At 46.9% G+C, this 19261-nt stretch overlaps 1 protein-coding gene across 10 annotated transcripts in view; it reads left to right on the top strand.

Moving 5' to 3' along the window:
• The window catches only part of SCML2 (Scm polycomb group protein like 2), a 282901-nt gene that overhangs the window by 54135 nt on the left and 209505 nt on the right, over nucleotides 1–19261 (top strand). For 7 of the 10 annotated variants that reach the window (XM_029603332.1, XM_029603329.1, XM_029603328.1 and 4 more), the window contains one exon: nucleotides 15086–15156. The exons of the other annotated variants lie outside the window; for them this stretch is intronic. In XM_029603332.1, the coding sequence (XP_029459192.1) occupies nucleotides 15086–15156 (71 nt within the window). The remainder of the gene's footprint in view (nucleotides 1–15085; nucleotides 15157–19261) is intronic. 10 annotated transcript variants of the gene reach the window in all.

The following is a 19261-nucleotide window of genomic DNA, read 5'->3' as shown; positions in this document are numbered from 1 at the left end:
GGCTGTCAGCGAGTTTGACAGCCAATGCTCAATTTTGCTGGCGTCGGTTCTCAAACCCGCTAACAGCCATGGGTTCGGAAACCGGACGCCAGCAAAATTGAGCTTCCGGTTTTCAACCTGTGAACCGCGGGCTGATTTTAAATTTTTTATTTTTTTAATTATTTTTTACTTTTGGGACCTCCGACTTAATATCGCCATCGGCACTTTCCCGGTGCCGGCAGAAATGAAAATGTGCGGCTTGGCTGCACATTTTACTTACTGAATCGTGCAGGAATAACTAATAGGGCCATCAACATGCATTTGCATGTTGCGGGCGCTATTAGTTTCGGGGGGTTGGCAGCGCGTTTTCGACGCGCTATTAGCCCTTACTGAATAAGGGGTAAAGCTAGCGCGTCAAACGCACATCCAAACATGGGTTAACAGTGCGCTCCGCTGGAGCGCACTGTACTGTATGGGCCTGAAAGTAAGGTCCTTCAAAAATCTGAATGCTCTTTTAGGCATGAACAGTAATGAGCAGGATGCCATCACATGTGTACATCCATATTCTCCTTTTTGCAAGAACATTTGTGCTGTTACTGGCTGTGCCTAAGCCCCTAATCTGTGTTTTGAGAGGATCTGTGCATTTCTCTGTAAATGTAATTTGCGAGACATCCTGGTATCTTCCGAGAATCGTATTCCTGTGTCACTTCAAGCTACACACTTGGGACATGCTCCCTATAGTCACTGCAAGGCTTGTGCTTTGTCTTTATTCACTGTTTTATACATTCAGTTTAAGAGCAAACAGAAAACTTCCCAGCAAATTTTGGTTCGCTTAGGACACTTTTCTGCTAGATTGGAATGCAGATCTCATGCACACAGATAGCCAGAATAGTGCAAAAAGTGCTCAGAGACATGGCCTATCTGGTATAGCTCCAGCATGGCACAGGCATATTTGGTTTGTGTAATTAGTACAACAGTCTAGCAGTCCTCTAAGCTTGCCCAGATCACATCTTACTACCTAAAGAGGGACATCTTTTTCTCACAGGACAAGCAGGATGGTAGTCCTCACATATGGGTGACATCACAGGATGGAGCCCAATCACGGAACACTTTTGTCAAAGTTTCTAGAACTTTGACTGGCACCTACTGGGCATGCCCAGCATGGCACTAAACCTGCAGCCAGCAGGGGTCCCCCTTCAGTCTTCTTTTTTCTGCTCAGCAGTAGCCACGCGGGTTAAGGAGCTCCACAGAGATTCCTGACAGGAATTTTCCTCACGGAATTACTAAAAACTTTCATACCCCACAGGGGTCCCTCCTTCGAATTTTTTACTCCGCGGTAGGTCGATTCCCGTCAAGTTTGGCCCTCATGGCCTACTGGCAGTCGACCGTACCGTGGCTCAATTTTTTCAAAGGCCATGGCATCCTGTCAGTGCCAGGACTGTACTCACACTATGTCCATAACAAGCCCTCATAAAGTCTGTGTAATGTGTCTTGTGCGAGCATGATGTCGTGACCTGCACCAAATGTGCCTTAATGACACCAAAAGGTCGCAAGGCCAGAATGGAGAAAATAGAACTTCACTTCCGTTCTCAAACCCCGACGCCGTCTATTGCATCGACGTCGTCTGAACCGGCACCGTCCACTTCACGTCAAAGACGGCCACCGGCTGGTGACAGCCTGGCGTCGACGACTTCTCGGCCTTCGACTACCTCTACCCCCCCCCCTCAGGATAGAGGGGATCGTAGAGAGAAACATCTGCATCGACACCGGAAGTCTCGGACCATCGAGGAAGGAATCATCGAGCAACCATCGAAAAAACCCTGTCCAGAAAAGGCATCGATCCTTTCTGCGACCGGGTCACCGAGGCAACCCTCACCCGGATGGGTATTAGGAGCCACGACTCCACCTTTAACGGTGGTCCCTCCGGCTATGCCTCTGCCTCCTTCTTCCCTGCCGGGGCTGCTTGCTCCAGTTCTCCGTGAAGAACTGGACCGGATGGTCCAGGAGGCCATTGATAAGGCGATGCACAGACTCCAAGTTCCCCCGGCGCCGATATTGGTGCCGGCTGCGGAACAGACCATCAATCCCATTCCGGCAGCATTGGCACCGCTGCTCTCGAAGATGGATGCACTTATAGCTGCTTTTCCACTGATGGATCCTGGGTCACCAATGGCTCCGGTGCCTTCCCCGCTTAGTCTGTCATCGGGTGGAGAAACACCGTTCCACATTCCTCCATCGGGAGTTTTGCCGATGCATCCATCGGTGCCAACAATCCGTCCATCGGTGCCTCCAGTTCTTCCCTCGATACCTTCAGAGCCTAGACCAGGACCTTCAGGAATTCCATCGTCCCGTCCTTCTCAGGTTCCTAAGAGGACAGGTGCTGATTCCTATGATACCTGGACTGATGATTCATCTCCAGACACTGATGACTTGCCATCACCACCTTCTCCTACTGAAAGCAGGAAGTGTTCTCCTCCAGAGGACCTATCCTTCATAAATTTTGTGAAGGAAATGTCTGAATTGGTTCCCTTCCAATTTCAGACTGATTTAGACATCAGATGATGGAGCTGTTACAATTCCTGGATGCTCCTAAGGAAATAACCTCCATCCCTATTCACCAGGTTCTTTTGGATCTCCTCAAAAAGAACTGGGAACACCCTGGTTCTGTTGCTCCAGTCAACAGAAAAGCTGATACCACTTATTTGGTCCAGTCAGCCCCAGGCTTCTAGAAACCTCAGCTGGATCACCAATCAATGGTTGTAGAATCTGCCCAAAAGAGGGCAAAAAGATCAAAACCCCACTCTTCCTTTCCCCCAGGTAAGGAACAGAAATTCCTGGATGCCATTGGCCGGCGTGTCTTCCAGGGACCAATGCTCATTTCTCGGATCCGGAAGTGGTGAAGACCAGAACTGCACTCCTAGCTATACTCCTTCCCTTGCACTCCTAGCCCCCCAATACCCCTCCCTCTCACCCCCTAGCAACCCCTCCCTCAAAGTACCCGTGCCTTACTGTACCCCTTTCACTCTACCCCTGCTTCCTTCCCTTGCACTCCTAGCCCCCCAATACCCCTCCCTCTCACCCCCTAGTAACCCCTCCCTCAAAGTACCCGTGCCTTACTGTACCCCTTTTTCACTTTACCCCACCTGCCCCTCTCCCCCTGCTCCCTCCCTACTTTCTCCCCCCTCTAGCTTTTAACTATACATATGTGCACTTGCCTCCCCATACTGTAAATAAGCCCACACATGCCAATTTCTCAAGTGTACGTGCCTCGTTTAATTTGTATATAAGTTCCTTTGCATACTTAACCCTAACTTGAATGCAAAAAGTTGTAATTCTGCTGTTGACTCTCTCTTCCTTTGTATTTTGTATATTACCCAGTCAGCCCCGCCCTTGTTCATTGTAATTTCCTTTCTCAGTTGACTGTAAACCGACATGATGTGTCCTACGAATGCCGGTATAAAAAAGTGTTAAAATAAATAAATAAAAAATAAACTGTGAAGGACTTCAAAGGGGCGTGGGATAAACACTGTCAATCAATAAAGTCTAGAGGATGTGTATGAAGAGTGGGTGGCTTGCGGGAATGATGGCTACTACCGGAGATAATACCCTTATTCAATAAACATACACGAGTAATGCGACTCCAACATTGCTCTAAGCTTCAATGGCAAGAGGTAATGTGGGTGGGAGAAACAGCACCAAAAGGTTACTAAGGGCCAAGAGTAACAGATAAGTATGAGAAAAAAAAAGTGCGAAAGCTTGCTGGGCAGACTGGATGGGCTGTTTGGTCTTCTTCTGCCGTCATTTCTATGTTTCTATATGACCCAGTACAACAGGGTCTTATTCAAGCAGATACAGGACTTTGCAGAGTCCCTGCCTCAGCAATTCCAGGAACAGCTTCAAACCCTGGTACACAAGGGTTTTGAGGCAGGGAAGCATGAAATAAGATCCTCTTATATCTTCGACACCGCTTCCAGGGTATCTGCAACTGCTATTTTAGGCAAGAAGATGGGCCTGGCTTAAATCTTCGGACGTGCACCCAGAGGTACAAGACAGATTATCGGATCTGCCCTGCAGAGGAGACAATCTGTTTGGCGAACAGATTCAGCGGACGGTGGCGGAATTCAAGGAGCATCATGAGACCCTTCGCCAGCTCTCTCTGATGCCCTCTGCGTATTCCTCCAAACAGCCATTCAGGAAGGATACTAAAAAGTCATTCTTCCATCCAAAGAAGTCCTATCCACCACCGTCTAGAACTCGTTCCACGAGACCTTTCCAAAAGGCCCAATCTCTTCAACCTCGGAAACAAAGGCCACAAGCAGCTCCTCAGCCGGGCCCTGCTTCCAGCTTTTGACTCCTGCATAGAGAGCAGCAGCCAGTTTCCACTGCCTCAGATACCAGTGGGAGGTCGATTGTGCCATTTCAACAGGTGGCACACAATCACCTCAGACCAGTGGGTCCTTGCCATAATCTCTCAAGGTTATCACCTGAACTTTCTCTCCATCCCACCGGACTCCCCATCTCTACCGACGTGGAGAACATCCAACCACTCACTACTCCTGGAGCAGGAGGTCTCCCTCCTCCAGTCCAGAGCAATAGAGCCAGTGCCCTACTCCCAACAAGGCCTAGGATTCTATTCCTGGTACTTTTTAATCCCCAAAAAATCAGGCAGTGTTCATCCAATTCTGGACCTATATGCCCTAAACAAGTACTTCCACTGAGAAGTTCAAGATGGTAACCTTGGGTTCCCTCCTTCCTTTTCTGCAAAAAGGAGACTGGCTCTGCTCTCTCAATCTCCAAGATGTGTACACACACATTGCGATAACTCCATCTCATTGCAGGTTCCTGAGATTTCAATTAGGCCCCAAGCACTATCAGTTCAGAGTGCTACCATTTGGCCTGGCATCTGCACCACGAGTCTTCACCAAGTGCCTCGTAGTAGTAGCAGCCTTCCTCAGGACTCAAGGTGTTCACGTCTACCCCTATCTAGACGATTGGTTGATCAGGGCTGCTCTGTCGTCCCTATGTCTTACTTTACACACTCTGATTTCACTAGGATTTCTCGTCAACTATGCGAAATCCTGCTTAGTCCCATCTCAAACTTTATCATTCATAGGGGCAGACTTGGTCACCTTGCAGGCAAAGGCATTTCTGCCTCGACAGCGAGCTCTCGCTTTCATCTCTCTCGCGCACCAGCTACAGTCTCAGCACCGCACAACTGCACGCCACTTCCTCATCCTGCTGGGACACATGGCGTCCTCAGTACAGGTTACCCCAATGGCCCACTTGGCCATGAGTCATGCAGTGGACTCTCAGGTCACAATGGACTCAGTCCGTCCAACCTCTATTGACCACTGTCCACATCACCGACTCACTTCGTCAGTCTCTAGCCTTGTGGCAAAATCAGATCAAGCTCCTCCAAAGCGTGCCCTTCCAGGCTCCAGACCCTCAAATAATTCTCACCACCGATGCTTCCAACCTCGGCTGGGGAGCCCATGTCGCCGATTTGCAGACACAAGGAACTTGGTCTCCAGAGAAAGCCAAACACCAAATCAATTTCCTGGAGCTGCGAGCAATCAGATATGCTCTCAGGGTATTTCAGGATCACCTTTCCAATCAGGTCATCCTGATTCAGGCAGACAACCAGGTGGCCATGTGTACATCAACAAACAGGGAGGGGACGGGCTCCTACCTACTGTGTCAGGAAGCTGCACAGATATGGGCGGAGGCCCTCTCCCATTTGATGTACCTCAAGGCCACCTACTTGCCGGGAGTGGACAGTGTGTTGGCGGACAAGCTAAGTTGTGCTTTCCATCCGCACGAGTGGTCCCCCAACCCCACAGTAGCGGACTCAATATTCCAACGTTGGGGTTATCCTCACATAGACCTCTTTGCGTCACCTCAAAACCGCATAGTAGAGAACTTTTGCTCTCTCACTTGCAGCCAACACTCTCAGCCAAGAGATGCATTCTCCCTCTCATGGGCAACCGGTCTCCTATATGCATTCCCTCCACTTCCACTTCTATCAAAGACTCTCGTGAAGTTACTTCAGGACAAGGGATGCATGATCCTGATAGCACCTCACTGGCCTCGCCAAGTGTGGTTTCCAATACTTCAGGATCTCTCCATTCGCAGGCACATTCCCTTGGGAAAGGACCCACTTCTTCTGATCACTCAGAACAACGTGTGCCTACGCCATCCCAATCTTCAAGCTTTGTCCCTGATGGCCTGAATGTTGAAATGTTAATTCTTCAGCCACTTAACCTTTCGGAGCCAGTTTCCCGTGTCCTGATTGCTTCACGGAAGCCTTCCACGAGAAAGTGTTACCTCTACAAATGGAACAGGTTTAAGTCATGGTGTTTTTCTCAATCCCGTAATCCCTTTACCTGTTCCACCACGAAGTTTCTAGACTATTTATGGCACTTGTCAGAATCAGGTCTAAAAACTTCCTTCATCAGAATGCATGTCAGTGCGGTGGCCGCCTTCCATAAAGGTGTCTGGAACGTTCCTATTTCAGTACCCCTCGTAACACTTTTTCTGAAAGGCTTGCTTCACCTCAAGCCTCCACTGCATCTTCCAGCCCCTTCTTGGGACCTCAACCTGGTTTTGGGTCGACTCATGAAACCACCATTCGAGCCTCTCCAATCCTGTGAGCTTCATTTTCTCACATGGAAAGTGATTTTTCTTTTGGCAATAACATCTGCTCGCAGAGTTAGTGAGTTACAAGCCCTAGTTACCTATCCGCCTTACACTAAACTTCTGCAGGACCAGGCAGTACTCCGCACTCACCCTAAGTTCTTACCTAAGGTAGTATCAGAGTTTCACATTAATCAATCCATTATACTACCTACCTTCTTTCCCAGGCCCCACTCCAGTCCAGGAGAACAGGCTCTGCATACCCTTGACTGTAAACTGGCTCTAGTGTTCTATGTAGATTGTACAGCTGCCCAGAGGAAAAGCACTCAATTGTTTCCTTCGATCCCATCAAATTGGGCAAACCTGTGGGTAAGCAGACTCTCTCCTCCTGGTTAGCGGACTGCATATCTTTTTGCTATCAGCAAGCAGGCATTCGACTTCAAGACCGTGTTAAAGCACACACTGTGAGGGCCATGGCGACTTCAGTAGCACACCTATGCTCGGTGCCGCTTCATGACATTTGCAGGGCTGCTACCTGGGGTTCTCTCCATACCTTTACAGCCCATTATTGCTTAGACAAGGCCGGAAGACAAGATTCCATCTTCGACCAGTCTGTCTTGTGCAACCTTTTCGCAACTTGACGTACCAACACCCTTCCACCTGCCCGTTAAGGTTCAGGATGCTCTCTACCAAATTTCACCCCAGTCCTTGTGCCTATTGCACATCTTGGGTACATTTGGTGCATTTCTCGGACATCCTCAGCTCGGTACTCAACCATATGTGAGGACTACCATTCTGCTTGTCCTGTGAGAAAGCAAATGTTGCTTACTTGTAACAGGTGTTCTCACAGGACAGCAGGATGTTAGTCCTCACGAAACCTGCCCGCCACCCCGCAGTGTTGGGTTCGTTATGTTTTCTTATTTTATTTTTTGGCACTTCCTGTAGCTTTAAAGAAGACTGAAGGGGGACCCCTGCTGGCTGCAGGTTTAGTGCCATGCTGGGCATGCCCAGTAGGTGCCAGTCAAAGTTCTAGAAACTTTGACAAAAGTGTTCCGTGATTGGGCTCCATCCTGTGATATCACCCATATGTGAGGACTAACATCCTGCTGTCCTGTGAGAACACCTGTTACAGGTAAGCAACATTTGCTATCTGAATCCTCTCTCTCTCATCTTGATGTCTTTGGATGTTGAGTACTCAACAATTGCCAAATTGGCCTTACCCAAGGCACTTGAAGACGTATTATCTGCCAGAAAACCATAAAACTAGAAGAGCTTATGGGTTTAAATTGAAAAGATCCTCGCATTGTGTCAACACAATTCCTTGAATTAATTTGTGTGCAAAGCTATTTGCTCTTTCTTTCTGCTTCAGGGCTTAGCACCTCACCAGTAAGAGTACATTTCACTGCTATAGCAACTTACTATGCTCAAATTGAGAGTAAGCCACTCTCCACATCTGTTAGTTTCCAGGTTCATGAAAAACTTAGGGTGTACTAAACCTACACTCTGAAACCACCTATTCCATGGAATCTAAATGTAGTTCTGGCACAACTGATGAAGCTATGTTTGAACCATTGGAGTTGACCTCAAATTTTTAACATGGAAAATAATATTCCTTGTAGCAATAATAACAGCCAGAGGAGTCCAGTAAACTTTAGGCTTTAATTCAATATCTACCTCTAATTCAGTTCTTCCACAATAGGGTGGTGTTGTGCACCCACACAATGTTTCTACCAAAAGTAATGTCAGCTTTCCATATCTATCAAGCCATCGTGTTACTTATGTTCTTCCCAAGGTTGCATGCATATGAAGTGAGCAAGCTCACTTCATATGCATGCATGCAACTGTAAAACAGTTGCATGCATGCAACTGTAAAAAAAAAAACTGTAAAAAAAACCTTGGTTTATTTCATAAGGACTATTGCCTTATCAAGTTTCACATCTATTTATCTTATGATCCTAACAGACTGGACATAGCAGCGACCAAATGTACACTGTCCAGCTGGTTAGTAAACTATATCATGTACTGCTATATGCTAGCAGGATTATAAATTCAACACCTTCAATGCTCAGCTTAGGCCTATGGTTACATCACATGTCACCTAGATAGGATTATAGACGGTGCTGGGGAGGAGCTGACTGTTTTGGTACATGTGGGCACCAACGACATAGGAAAATGTGGGAGAGAGATTCTGGAAGCCAAATTTAGGATGTTAGGTAGAAAGCTGAAATCCAGAACCTCTAGGATGGCATTCTCTGAAATGCTCCCTGTTCCACGTGCAGGTCCCCAGAGTCGGGCAGAGCACCGGAGTCTCACTGCATGGATGAGACGATAGTGCAGGAAAAAGGGATTAAGTTTTGTAAGGAACTGGACAGCCTTTTGAGGGAGGGGGAGACTTTTCCGAAAGGACAGGCTCCACCTTAACCAGAGTGGAACCAGGCTGCTGGTGGTAACTTTTAAAAAGGAGATGGAGCAGCTTTTAAACTAGAACAAAGGGGAAAGCCGACAGTCACTCAGCAGTGCATGGTTTGGAGGCATGTATCTTTGAAGGATACTAATGAAACAGGAGGGTTAGGGTATCACAACAGAGGTTCCAATAAAAGTAAAAGTAGTCCATGTGCCTATAAGCAAAGAATCACCTGAACTAAAGAAATCCAAATTATCCCTATCAACTGAAAAGAAGGTTGTTAATACAAACAAAAAACACACTTTGAAATGTCTGTTTGCCAATGCCAGAAATCTAAGAAGGGATGGGAGAGTTAGTGTATAGAAGTGAATAATGAGGTAGACATAATTGGTATCTCAGAGACCTGGTGGAAGGAGGATAACCAATGGAACAGTGCTGTATCAGGATACAAATTATATCGCAATGACAGGGAGGATCAACTTGCTGTTAGTGTGGCACTTTACGGGAGGGTATAGAGTCCAACATAATGAAGCTCATACAAGAGATTAAATGCTCAGTAGAATCTAGAAATCCCATGTGTGTTGGGTAAGAGTATAGGGACAGGAGTGTACTGTCATCCATCTGGCCAAAATGATCAGACAAATGATGAAATGCTAAGAGAAATCAACGAAGCTAACCAGTTTAGCAGTGCAGTAATTGGAGATTTCAATTACCCCAATATTGACTGGGTAAATTTAACATCAGTACATGCTAGAGGCATAAAGTTCCTGGATGCAATAAAAGACTGCTTCATGGAGAATTGGTTCAGGAACCAATGAGAGAGGGAGCTATTTTATATTTAATTCTTAGTGGAATGCAGGATTTGGTGAGAGATGTAACTATGATGGGGCCACTTGGCAATAGTGACCATAACATGATCAGATTTGAACTAATGACTGGAAGGGATACAATATTAAATCTACAACTCTAACACAAAATTTTCAAAAGGGAAACTGAGAAAATGAGAATAATTAGAAAAAAAACGGAAAGGTGCGGCTGCAAAGGTTAAAAGTGTACAACAGGTGTGGACATTGTTTAAAAATACAATCTTAGAAGCACAGTCCAGATTAATTCCACGCATTAAAAAAGGTGGAAGGAAGGCAAACCGATTATGGCATGGTTAAAAGGTAAGGTGAAAGAGGCTATTTTAGCCAAAACAATCTTCAAAAATTGGAAGAAAGATCCATTTGAAGAAAATAGGAAAAAGCATAAGCATTGTTAAGTGTGTAAGATTGCTAAGGTAGGCCAAGAGAGAATTTGAAATGTAGTTGGCTGTAGAGGCAAAAAATCAAACTTTTAAAAATATATCTGAAGCAAGAAACCCATGAGGGAGTCGGTTGGACCGTTAGATGAGGCCTCATTCAAAGGGGGTCGGGCTTTGTCTAGCATGTACCCCCTGGACCCGGCAACCAAGGAGCTGCTGGCATGCCCAAAGGTAGACGCCATAGTTAGCGCAATTGTGAAGCGCACCACCATTCCGGTGGAGGGAGGGACGGCCCTCAAGGATGCACATGACCGGCGCATGGACGCCATTCTGAAACAAGCCTTTGAGGTGGCAGCCATGTCCCTACGAATTGCGACCTGCTGCACCGTGGTGACGCGTTCCTGTTTATCACAAGCCAGGAACAACACCCCGGGAGAAGAAATGGAATTAGCCCTCGTTCCTCATTGACGCTGCCTCCGACTTAGTCCGTACAGCAGCCAAAGGAGTGTCATCCTCAGTGGCAGCCAGGAGACAGCTCTGGCTACGAAATTGGTCGGCCGACTCCTCCTCCAAGACACGCCTTACAAGAATGCCCTTTAAGGGATCCCTCCTGTTCGGCAGCAACTCGAGAAACTGGCTAATAAATGGGGCGCATCTCCATTACCTCGTCTACCAGAAGACAAGTCAAGGAGGAACCAGCGCCCTTTTCCTAGACCATCCAGAGGTAGAAGCTCAACGCTTCAACCCTTACAGGGCTCGCTACCAAGCACCTCGTTCTCAGACCAGGAACCAGTCCTTTCGGACCAGGCACAACAAGAGGGGAACCGGCTTGGGTTCGGGTCCCGGCCGCACCCCACAATGAGAATCAGCCGACCCATCTGGGGGAAGAAGCCATAGGGGGCAGGCTAACCCTATTCTACCACAGGTGGGTCGAGATTACTTCGGACCAGTGGGTCCTCGCCATTGTCCGGGAAGGGTATTACCTGGACTTCCTTCATCTCCCTCCGGACAAGTTTGTGGAATCTCCTTGTCCGCCCCTCAAGAGGGCGGCGCTGGAAGCTACCTTGGGGAGGCTCCTGTCCCTAAAAGCCATAATCCCAGTGCCTGCATGGGAGATAAATTCTGGGCATTACTCCATTTATTTCATCGTACCCAAGAAGGTGGGCACCTTCAGACCCGTCCTGGACCTCAAGTCAGTCAACTGGCACTTAAGGGTCCCAGGATTTCACATGGAAACTCTGCGGTCAGTCCGAAGAGCAATACAGCCAGGGGATTATCTCACATCCCTGGATCTGTCAGAGGCTTACTTGCATATCCCAATCCATCGAGATCACCAGCGCTACTTACGCTTCAAAGTCCTGAAACAGCACTTTCAGTTCCGGGCTCTACCCTTCAGGTTAGCCACCGCACCGCGGACCTTTACCAAGGTAATAGTAGTGGTGGCGGCGGCGTCACTCAGGAAGGAAGGAATTCTCGTCCATCCCTACCTAGACGATTGGCTGATCAGGGCAAAGTCACCGGAGGAGAGCCACCGGGCAACCAACAGTTATATCTCTTCTGGAAAGCCTAGGATGGGTAGTCAACATAAACAAGAGTTCCCTACAGCCTTCGCAGTCGCTGGAATACCTAGGACTCCGATTCGACACCCAGGAAGACAAGATCAGCCTGACCTCCAAGAGGAGATCAAAACTCCGGAATCGTTTGCAGAATCTGCTGAGCACCACCCGGCCCACAGCTTGGGATTACCTACAGGTCCTCTGCCTAATGGCCTCCACTCTGGAAGTGATACCATGGGCACGGGCTCATATGAGACCGTTACAGCGCGCCCTCCTATCTCGGTGGAGCCCACGATTACAGAACTACACCGTGCATCTACCTCTACCGGCCAGAGTACGGAATCAGTTACGGTGGTGGCTGCAGCTCGGCCACACGAGCCGGGGGTCAAAAATGTCCTCCCCAACCTGGACCCTGCTCACTACAGATGCCAGCCTGAGCGGCTGGGGAGAACACTGCGAAGAGCTAACAGCCCAAGGGCGGTGGAACAGAGAAGAGTTGGGGTGGAACATCAACCGACTAGAGGCACGGGCAGTCAGGTTAGCCTGCCTGCGATTTGCCCACAGACTTCGAAACAGAGCAGTCAGTGATGTCGCACAACGCCACCACGGTGGCATACATCAACAGACAGGGCGGAACCAGAAGCCGACAGGTATCCTTAGAAATAGCCCCCCTGATGGCTTGGGCGGAAGCAAATCTCCAGGACATCTTCGCCGTCCACATCGCCGGGAAGGACAACACCACGGCAGACTTCCTCAGCAGAGAAAGCCTAAACCCGTGGGAATGGCAGCTGTCATCCACGGCCTTCCAGATGATTGTGGATCAGTGGGGGACTCTGGGCATGGACCTACTAGTGGACAGGTCCAACGCTCAAGTACCCAGATACTTCAGTCGCAGACGAGATCCTCTCTCCCACGGGATCGACGCCCTGGTGCAGCCATGGCCTCCGGGGATCCTGCTATATGCCTTTCCCCCATGGCCCCTGCTGGGTGCCATTATACACAAGATTCAGCAGCACAGAGGCCTAGTTCTTCTGGTGGCCCCGGACTGGCCAAGAAGATCCTGGTATGCAGACATGAGAAGACTACTGGCAGGGGATCCTCTACCCCTGCCCCCTCACAGGGACCTGCTGCGACAAGGTCCCATCCTCCACGAGAATCCAGCTCAATTCTCTCTTACGGTCTGGCCATTGAGAGGGCTCGACTGAAGAAAAGGGGATACTCGGGGCCGGTAATAGATACACTCCTCCGAGCACGCAAGTTCTCCACATCACTAACTTTTATATAAGGATCTGGAGAGTATTTGAAGCCTGGTGCGAAACTCGCAGCACCAATCCGCATGCCGCTAAAATCCCCATCATTCTGGATTTCCTGCAAGATGGACTTCAGAAGGGTCTGTCCCTCAATTCAATCAAGGTTCAGGTGGCAGCGCTATCCTGCTACGGCCCCAGGAGTGACTGCAACAGCATTGCCACACACCCAGACGTTTCACGTTTCCTGAAAGGAGTCAAACACATTCGCCCGCCACTGAAGTGGCCAGTGCCCCTGTGGAACCTCAACCTAGTTTTGGAATTCCTAGTGGGACCCGCCTTCAGACCTCTCCGAAGCCTGACCCTCCGTGTGTTAACCTTGAAGATGGTGTTCTTGCTGGCCGTATGCTCAGCATGCCGCATCTCAGAGCTACAAGCGCTGTCCTGCCGCGATCCGTTTCTCAGGATCACCCCAGGGGCTATCCATCTTCGCACAGTTCCCTCCTTCTTACCCAAAGTAATCTCACAGTTCCACCTCAACCAAACCATATCCTTGCCAACCATGGAAGGTTTGAAGAAGTCGGAAGAAGGTCGAATACTGCACCATCTCGACATCGGCAGGCTGCTGTCCAGATACCTGGAAATGTCGGAAGCAGTACGAAAGACGGACCACCTGTTCATCCTTCACAGCGGGAAGAGGCAAGGAGAAGCGGCCTCACGGGCGACTATTGCTCGCTGGATCAAAGAAGTTATCAAGGCGGCCTACGTAGAAGCGGGAAAACCACCACCTCTACGGGTCAAGGCTCACTCTACCAGAGCTCAAGCGGCCTCCTGGGCAGAAACTAGGATGCTGTCACCTGCAGAGATATGTAAAGCGGCAACGTGGTCCTCCCTCCATACCTTCTCCAGATTCTACCGTCTGGACATCCAGGCCAGGGAGGATACAGCATTTGCAAGGGCAATCCTAAACGGACCTCGGGCAGCCTCCCACCCAGTCCGGGAGTAGCTTTTGTACATCCCACTTGTAATGAGTCCATCTGCTACACGCTAGGAAATGGAGAGATTACTTACCTGAGAATCTCATTTTCCTTAATGTAGGCAGATGGACTCAGCATCCCGCCCGGCTGCCGATATACATGGAGTTTCACCGATTCAAGGTAAGCCATGTTTTCTTATATAGGGCATCCACCCTGCCGGGTGTCGACTCCTTCCGGTTGAGAACACTGGCGGTCTCCAGCTACTATCAATCGGTCAGGTTAATCATGTTTGGTTAATCAATCGGTCAGTCACACATATATCCATGAAGCTTTTACAAGGAAGATTACTGAGCTGCTGCACTTCCTGCAGGGGTATATGTACCGCGTGCTGACGTCGGATCCGTCTCCAACTGCTAGCACGAGCACACTATACCCACTTGTAATGAGTCCATCTGCCTACACTAAGGAAAACGAGATTATCAGGTAAGTAATCTCTCCATTTTTTTAGGTAAAATACCACCCTGAAAATTAACCACTGAGGGAGGTGGATCCTTTGAAATTTTGCTCATCCAGAGGAGCGCATCTGTTTATAGAGGTTTTAGATGAAAATATTTACAACATGCTTAGCCTGAGTCAGAGATTGGTGCACCCAAATGGATTACAACTTTTTCAGCTCTAACAGATCCTAGTTCTAAATGAAACTATATATCTACTTAGCTTTCTAGTCCATTGCTTCTTACTAAATCTCCTTTTAGGTTGAATGTATACATTTAACAACTGGGAAAGAACAGACACTTGCAGTTCAATGGTCATCGGAAACATAGTTCACATGCTTCTGTCTTTTGGCATGGGTTACAGTTTAGTGTTTGTCTTTAACCTTACAATTAGAAAAACCCATGCTTTTGCCTTTTTTCTAATCTTTGCTGCTTATGAACAAAGATCAAAATTTATTTTTGGTTTAGTATATACATTTTTTGTAAGGTATATGTATGTCTCTTTTTAATCATTTGTTTTATTATATATATATTTTATTTTATTTTTTTTAGAACACTTTAACTGGGAAGGTTACTTGAGAGAGACTGGTTCACTATCCGCTCCTCCACATTGTTTCAGACAGGTACACAATTATTTTATAGAAATGTGTGCATCTGAGTTCTACTTTGTACATGTACTCTTCTTGCCCCCCCCCCCCCCCTCATGTCACATCAGAATGGAGGTCGTGGGGACAGAATATTAACATTTTTAAAAAGTATGGGCCAAGGGCAGAGTGGTGGTAAAGATAGGGTAAAGCAGAAAATTAAGTAGGGTCTGTGGTATTGCAATAGGAAGGAGAAGATAAAAAGGACCTTGTGGTAGTTCTATGCCATTGTGTTCTTCATTTCTCACTTGCTTTATACAAGCACAGAGTACTGTCTACTAGGAATCATGTTATCTGAAACTGACTTTGTAAAGGGCTACTCTATTCAAGGAAGCTAGGATAAGAAGTGCATGTCCCTGGATGAATCAAGTTGACATATCATTAGCTGCTCCTAAAGTGGTAGTTTATAATATAAACAAGGAAGAAGCGCCAATAACTTAGAGCATGGAGACAGAAACTGAACAATTCTGAAAATCTGGTTTACAAATAAATGTACTATGGGCCGGATTTTAAAAGCCCTGCGCGCGTAAATCCGGTTGGATTTACGCGTGCAGGGCACTGGCGCACCTATTTTGCATAGGCCGCCAGCGCGCGCACATAGCCCAGGGACGCGCGTAAGTCCCAGGGCTTTGTAAAAGGAGGGGGGGGGTCAGGGGGTGGGTCCGGGGGCGTGGTGCCGGCCCGGGGGCGTGGCGCCGGCCTCCAGACCAGCCCCTGGGTTGAGTGATGGCGCGCCAGCAGCCCGCTGGCGCATGCATATTTACACCTGCTTCCGGCAGGCGTAAATCTGCCAACAAAGGTAAGGGGGGTTAGGTAGGGGAAGGGAGGGGGATTTCGGAGCGGCCTTGGTGGGATCAGGCAGCGCGCACCGGGCTCGGCGCGCGCAAGTTGCACAAATGTGCACCCCCTTGCGCGCGCCGACCCCGGATTTTATAAGATACGTGCAGCTACACACGTATCTTATAAAATCCAGCGTACTTTTGTTCACGCTCGCGTAAATTTATAAAATCTACCCCTATATATGATTTCAAAACAGATAAGATAAAAAAGGTAGTTGTGCTCATACGTTTTCATAACCCTGGCAGAATTTAAGATGTGTAGCATTTTAAGAAAACATGAGTGATCAGACAAAAAAAAGTCTGTTACTTTTAATGTTTCAAATTAAACTATTATGCATAACAGAATAGCACAATCACTAAACAAACCATAGCAATAAGGGAAATTAAAAAAAAAATTGGTCCTGTTCAAAAGTTTACATACCCTTGAATGATTGGGCTGACAATATACACTCGGGTTGAGACAGCAGTGAAGGGTAGATATCCACACCTGTGCCTTATTTGATAGTAATGTATTTTTCGCTCCATAAGACACACGTAGGATTCAAAGGAGGGAAAAATAAAAAATAAAAAAATGGTGTGCTAAACAGACTCTCTTCCCGGGCGTCTGTGTGTCTTATGGAGCAAATTAGGGGAGTGCATAAAATTTTTTTTTTGTCCCCATTTCATTTTCGGGTCTGGGGAGGGCCATTTTGGTCCACTCCCCAGATCAGAAAACGTTTATCGTTCTCTTTCTGTGGGAAACCCCCCATCCCAACCCTTTAAATTTTATTAACTACAACCCTCCCCACCCTCCTGACCCCCACCCCCCCCCTCCCCAAAGACCTGCCAAAAGTCCTTGGTGGTCCAGCAGGGGTCCGGGAGTGATCTCCTGCACTTGGGCCATTGGCTGCCAGTAATCAAAATGGCGCCGACAGCCCTTGGCCCTTACTATGTCATAAGGGTCGACCAATGGCAGGTCTTGGGGGAGGGGGGTCAGGAGGGTGGGGGGTTGTAGTTATTATTTTTTTATTTTTTTTATACTCTCTCCATAAGACGCACAAACATTTTCCCCCCACTTTTGGGGGAAAAAAATGCGTCTTATGGAGTGAAAAATACGGTAATTAGTATCTGTGTATAAATAGTCAATGAGTTTCTTAGCTCTTGGGAAACCCTTGTGCATGTCATCCAGGGCTGCACTGACTTTGTGGGAATGCAAAAAAAACTGTCAGGATCTGCGAACAAAAGTAGTTCAACTTTATAAATCAGGAAAAGAATATAAAAAGATATCCAGAGATATGAAAATGCCAATCAGTACTGTTTAACTCTGATCAAGAAGTGGAAAATTATGGGTTCTGTTATTACTAAGGTAGACCAAGAAAGATTTCAGACACAATTGCCAGTAAAATTTGTTGGGAAGCAAAGAAATCCCACAAGCAACTTCTATTGAAATACTGGTTTCTCTGAAGCAAAGTGGTATGGGTGTTTCAGCATGCACAATAAGGAGATACTTGAACCAAAATGGGCTGCATGGAAGAGTTGCCAGAAAAAAAAAAACATTGCTGCACAAAACTGCCTACTTACAATCTGCCAAACAGCACCTAAAGAAGCCTCAAAACTTCTGGAACAAAATATTTTGGAGTGATGAGACCAAAATTTGAACTTTATGGTCACAACCATAAGCTCTATGAAGAGAAGCACATTATCCATACCGTGAAACCAGAATGTGTAAGCTACAGCAACACAAGGAATTTAGTCAGAATTGATGGCAGGATGAATGTAGCATCTTATCAGAAAATATTGGAGGCAATTTGCATTCATCAGCCAGGAAGTTACACATGGGGCATACTTAGATTTTCCAACATGGCAATGATCTGAAACACAAGGCCAAGTTGAGCTTTCAGCGGCTGCCGCAGAAGAAAGTGTAGGTTGTGGAGTGGCCATCACAGTATCTTAATACGGTAACAATCACAAGGGCAAAATCACAGTCCTACTTAGTAATCATCAAACATCACAGAAGGACATGAAAACACAAAATCTATTTGATACAAAAATATCCTAAATTGCTTCAAAAAAAGAGATATATATCAAACTATTAATACATTTAGCACATGTTCTATTTTTTCTATATCTCAGGATATTCATAAATCTTAAACAAGTGCCAGTGATAAAGCAATTTAAAGCAATGCTTCTGTATCGCTGCAGAGAGAGAACTTTTCGATAATCTAAAAAACACTACATTTATTTATTTATTTATTTTTAATTTTTATATACCGATGTTCCTGTAAAGAATACATATCGCACCGGTTTACAAGGAACTGAACAGTCTCCTCCAGGGCGGAAATACATTAAAACAGTCGCCTCAAGGCAGAATACATTAACACAAGTATACAGGAAAACTATTAAAGAGAACTTTCATAAACTCAATTAAATGTAACTGGGAACCATAAATCAGGAACATATGTACAGAGGTAGGTATATCGTCTGTCGCTTCACCAAATTTTAGCTCTCAGGGAAAGCTTGAGTGAATAGCCAAGTCTTTAGCTTCTTTTTGAATGTCGGAAGGCATGGTTCTTGGCGGAGGTCCGGTGGGAGCAGGTTCCAAAGATGGGGACCTGCAGTGGACAGAGCTCGTTTCCTCAATGAGGTTTTTGTTGGCTGGGTGTGAAGCATGTTCTGGTATGCACTTCTGATTGGTCTATTGGAGATGTGTTGCTGTAGTTGGAAGGATAGGCTGATACATGTGTTGCTGTAGTTGGAAGGATAGGTTGATACATCCCACTCATCCTCTCTAAGAGTGTCTCCTCCTAAATCCTGTGACCTTGCTGCATTGTGTGAAAAAGTATAGGGCGAGTGCATGTTGAGAATGGTGTATCTTTGATATCACCCTTTAATTTCGCCAGCATGTTCACAATATGATTCAAACAAGGACTTAGATACACGTAAAGTTTGGTTCTCCTGCATCGCTTTTAAGAAATGGTGAACCTGGGCAAAGCTTAGAAAATGCTGCTCACAGTCTTTATATTTTCCCTGAAAATCAGCTAAAGTCATCATTGTACCCTCCTTCCAAAGGTGTCCGATTATAGGCAATACCCTGATCTGCCCATGTGGAGAAAGCTTGTGATTCCATGCCCGCCAGGAAACAAATATTATGAAAAAGGTAGGAGAGCTGGAAGTATTTAAAAGGGCCCACCAATTTTGCCTTTGAGCGTATTTCCTAACGCCAGCGGCAAATAATTCACTGGTCTCCACTGGTCTCCATGTTTAGG

This window comes from Rhinatrema bivittatum, chromosome 5 (assembly GCF_901001135.1).
Source record: "Rhinatrema bivittatum chromosome 5, aRhiBiv1.1, whole genome shotgun sequence".
In the NCBI taxonomy this organism is placed as follows: Eukaryota; Metazoa; Chordata; class Amphibia; order Gymnophiona; family Rhinatrematidae; genus Rhinatrema; species Rhinatrema bivittatum.
The sequence above is the reverse complement of the archived record's forward strand: the minus strand, read 5'-3'. Positions and strand labels throughout refer to the sequence as shown.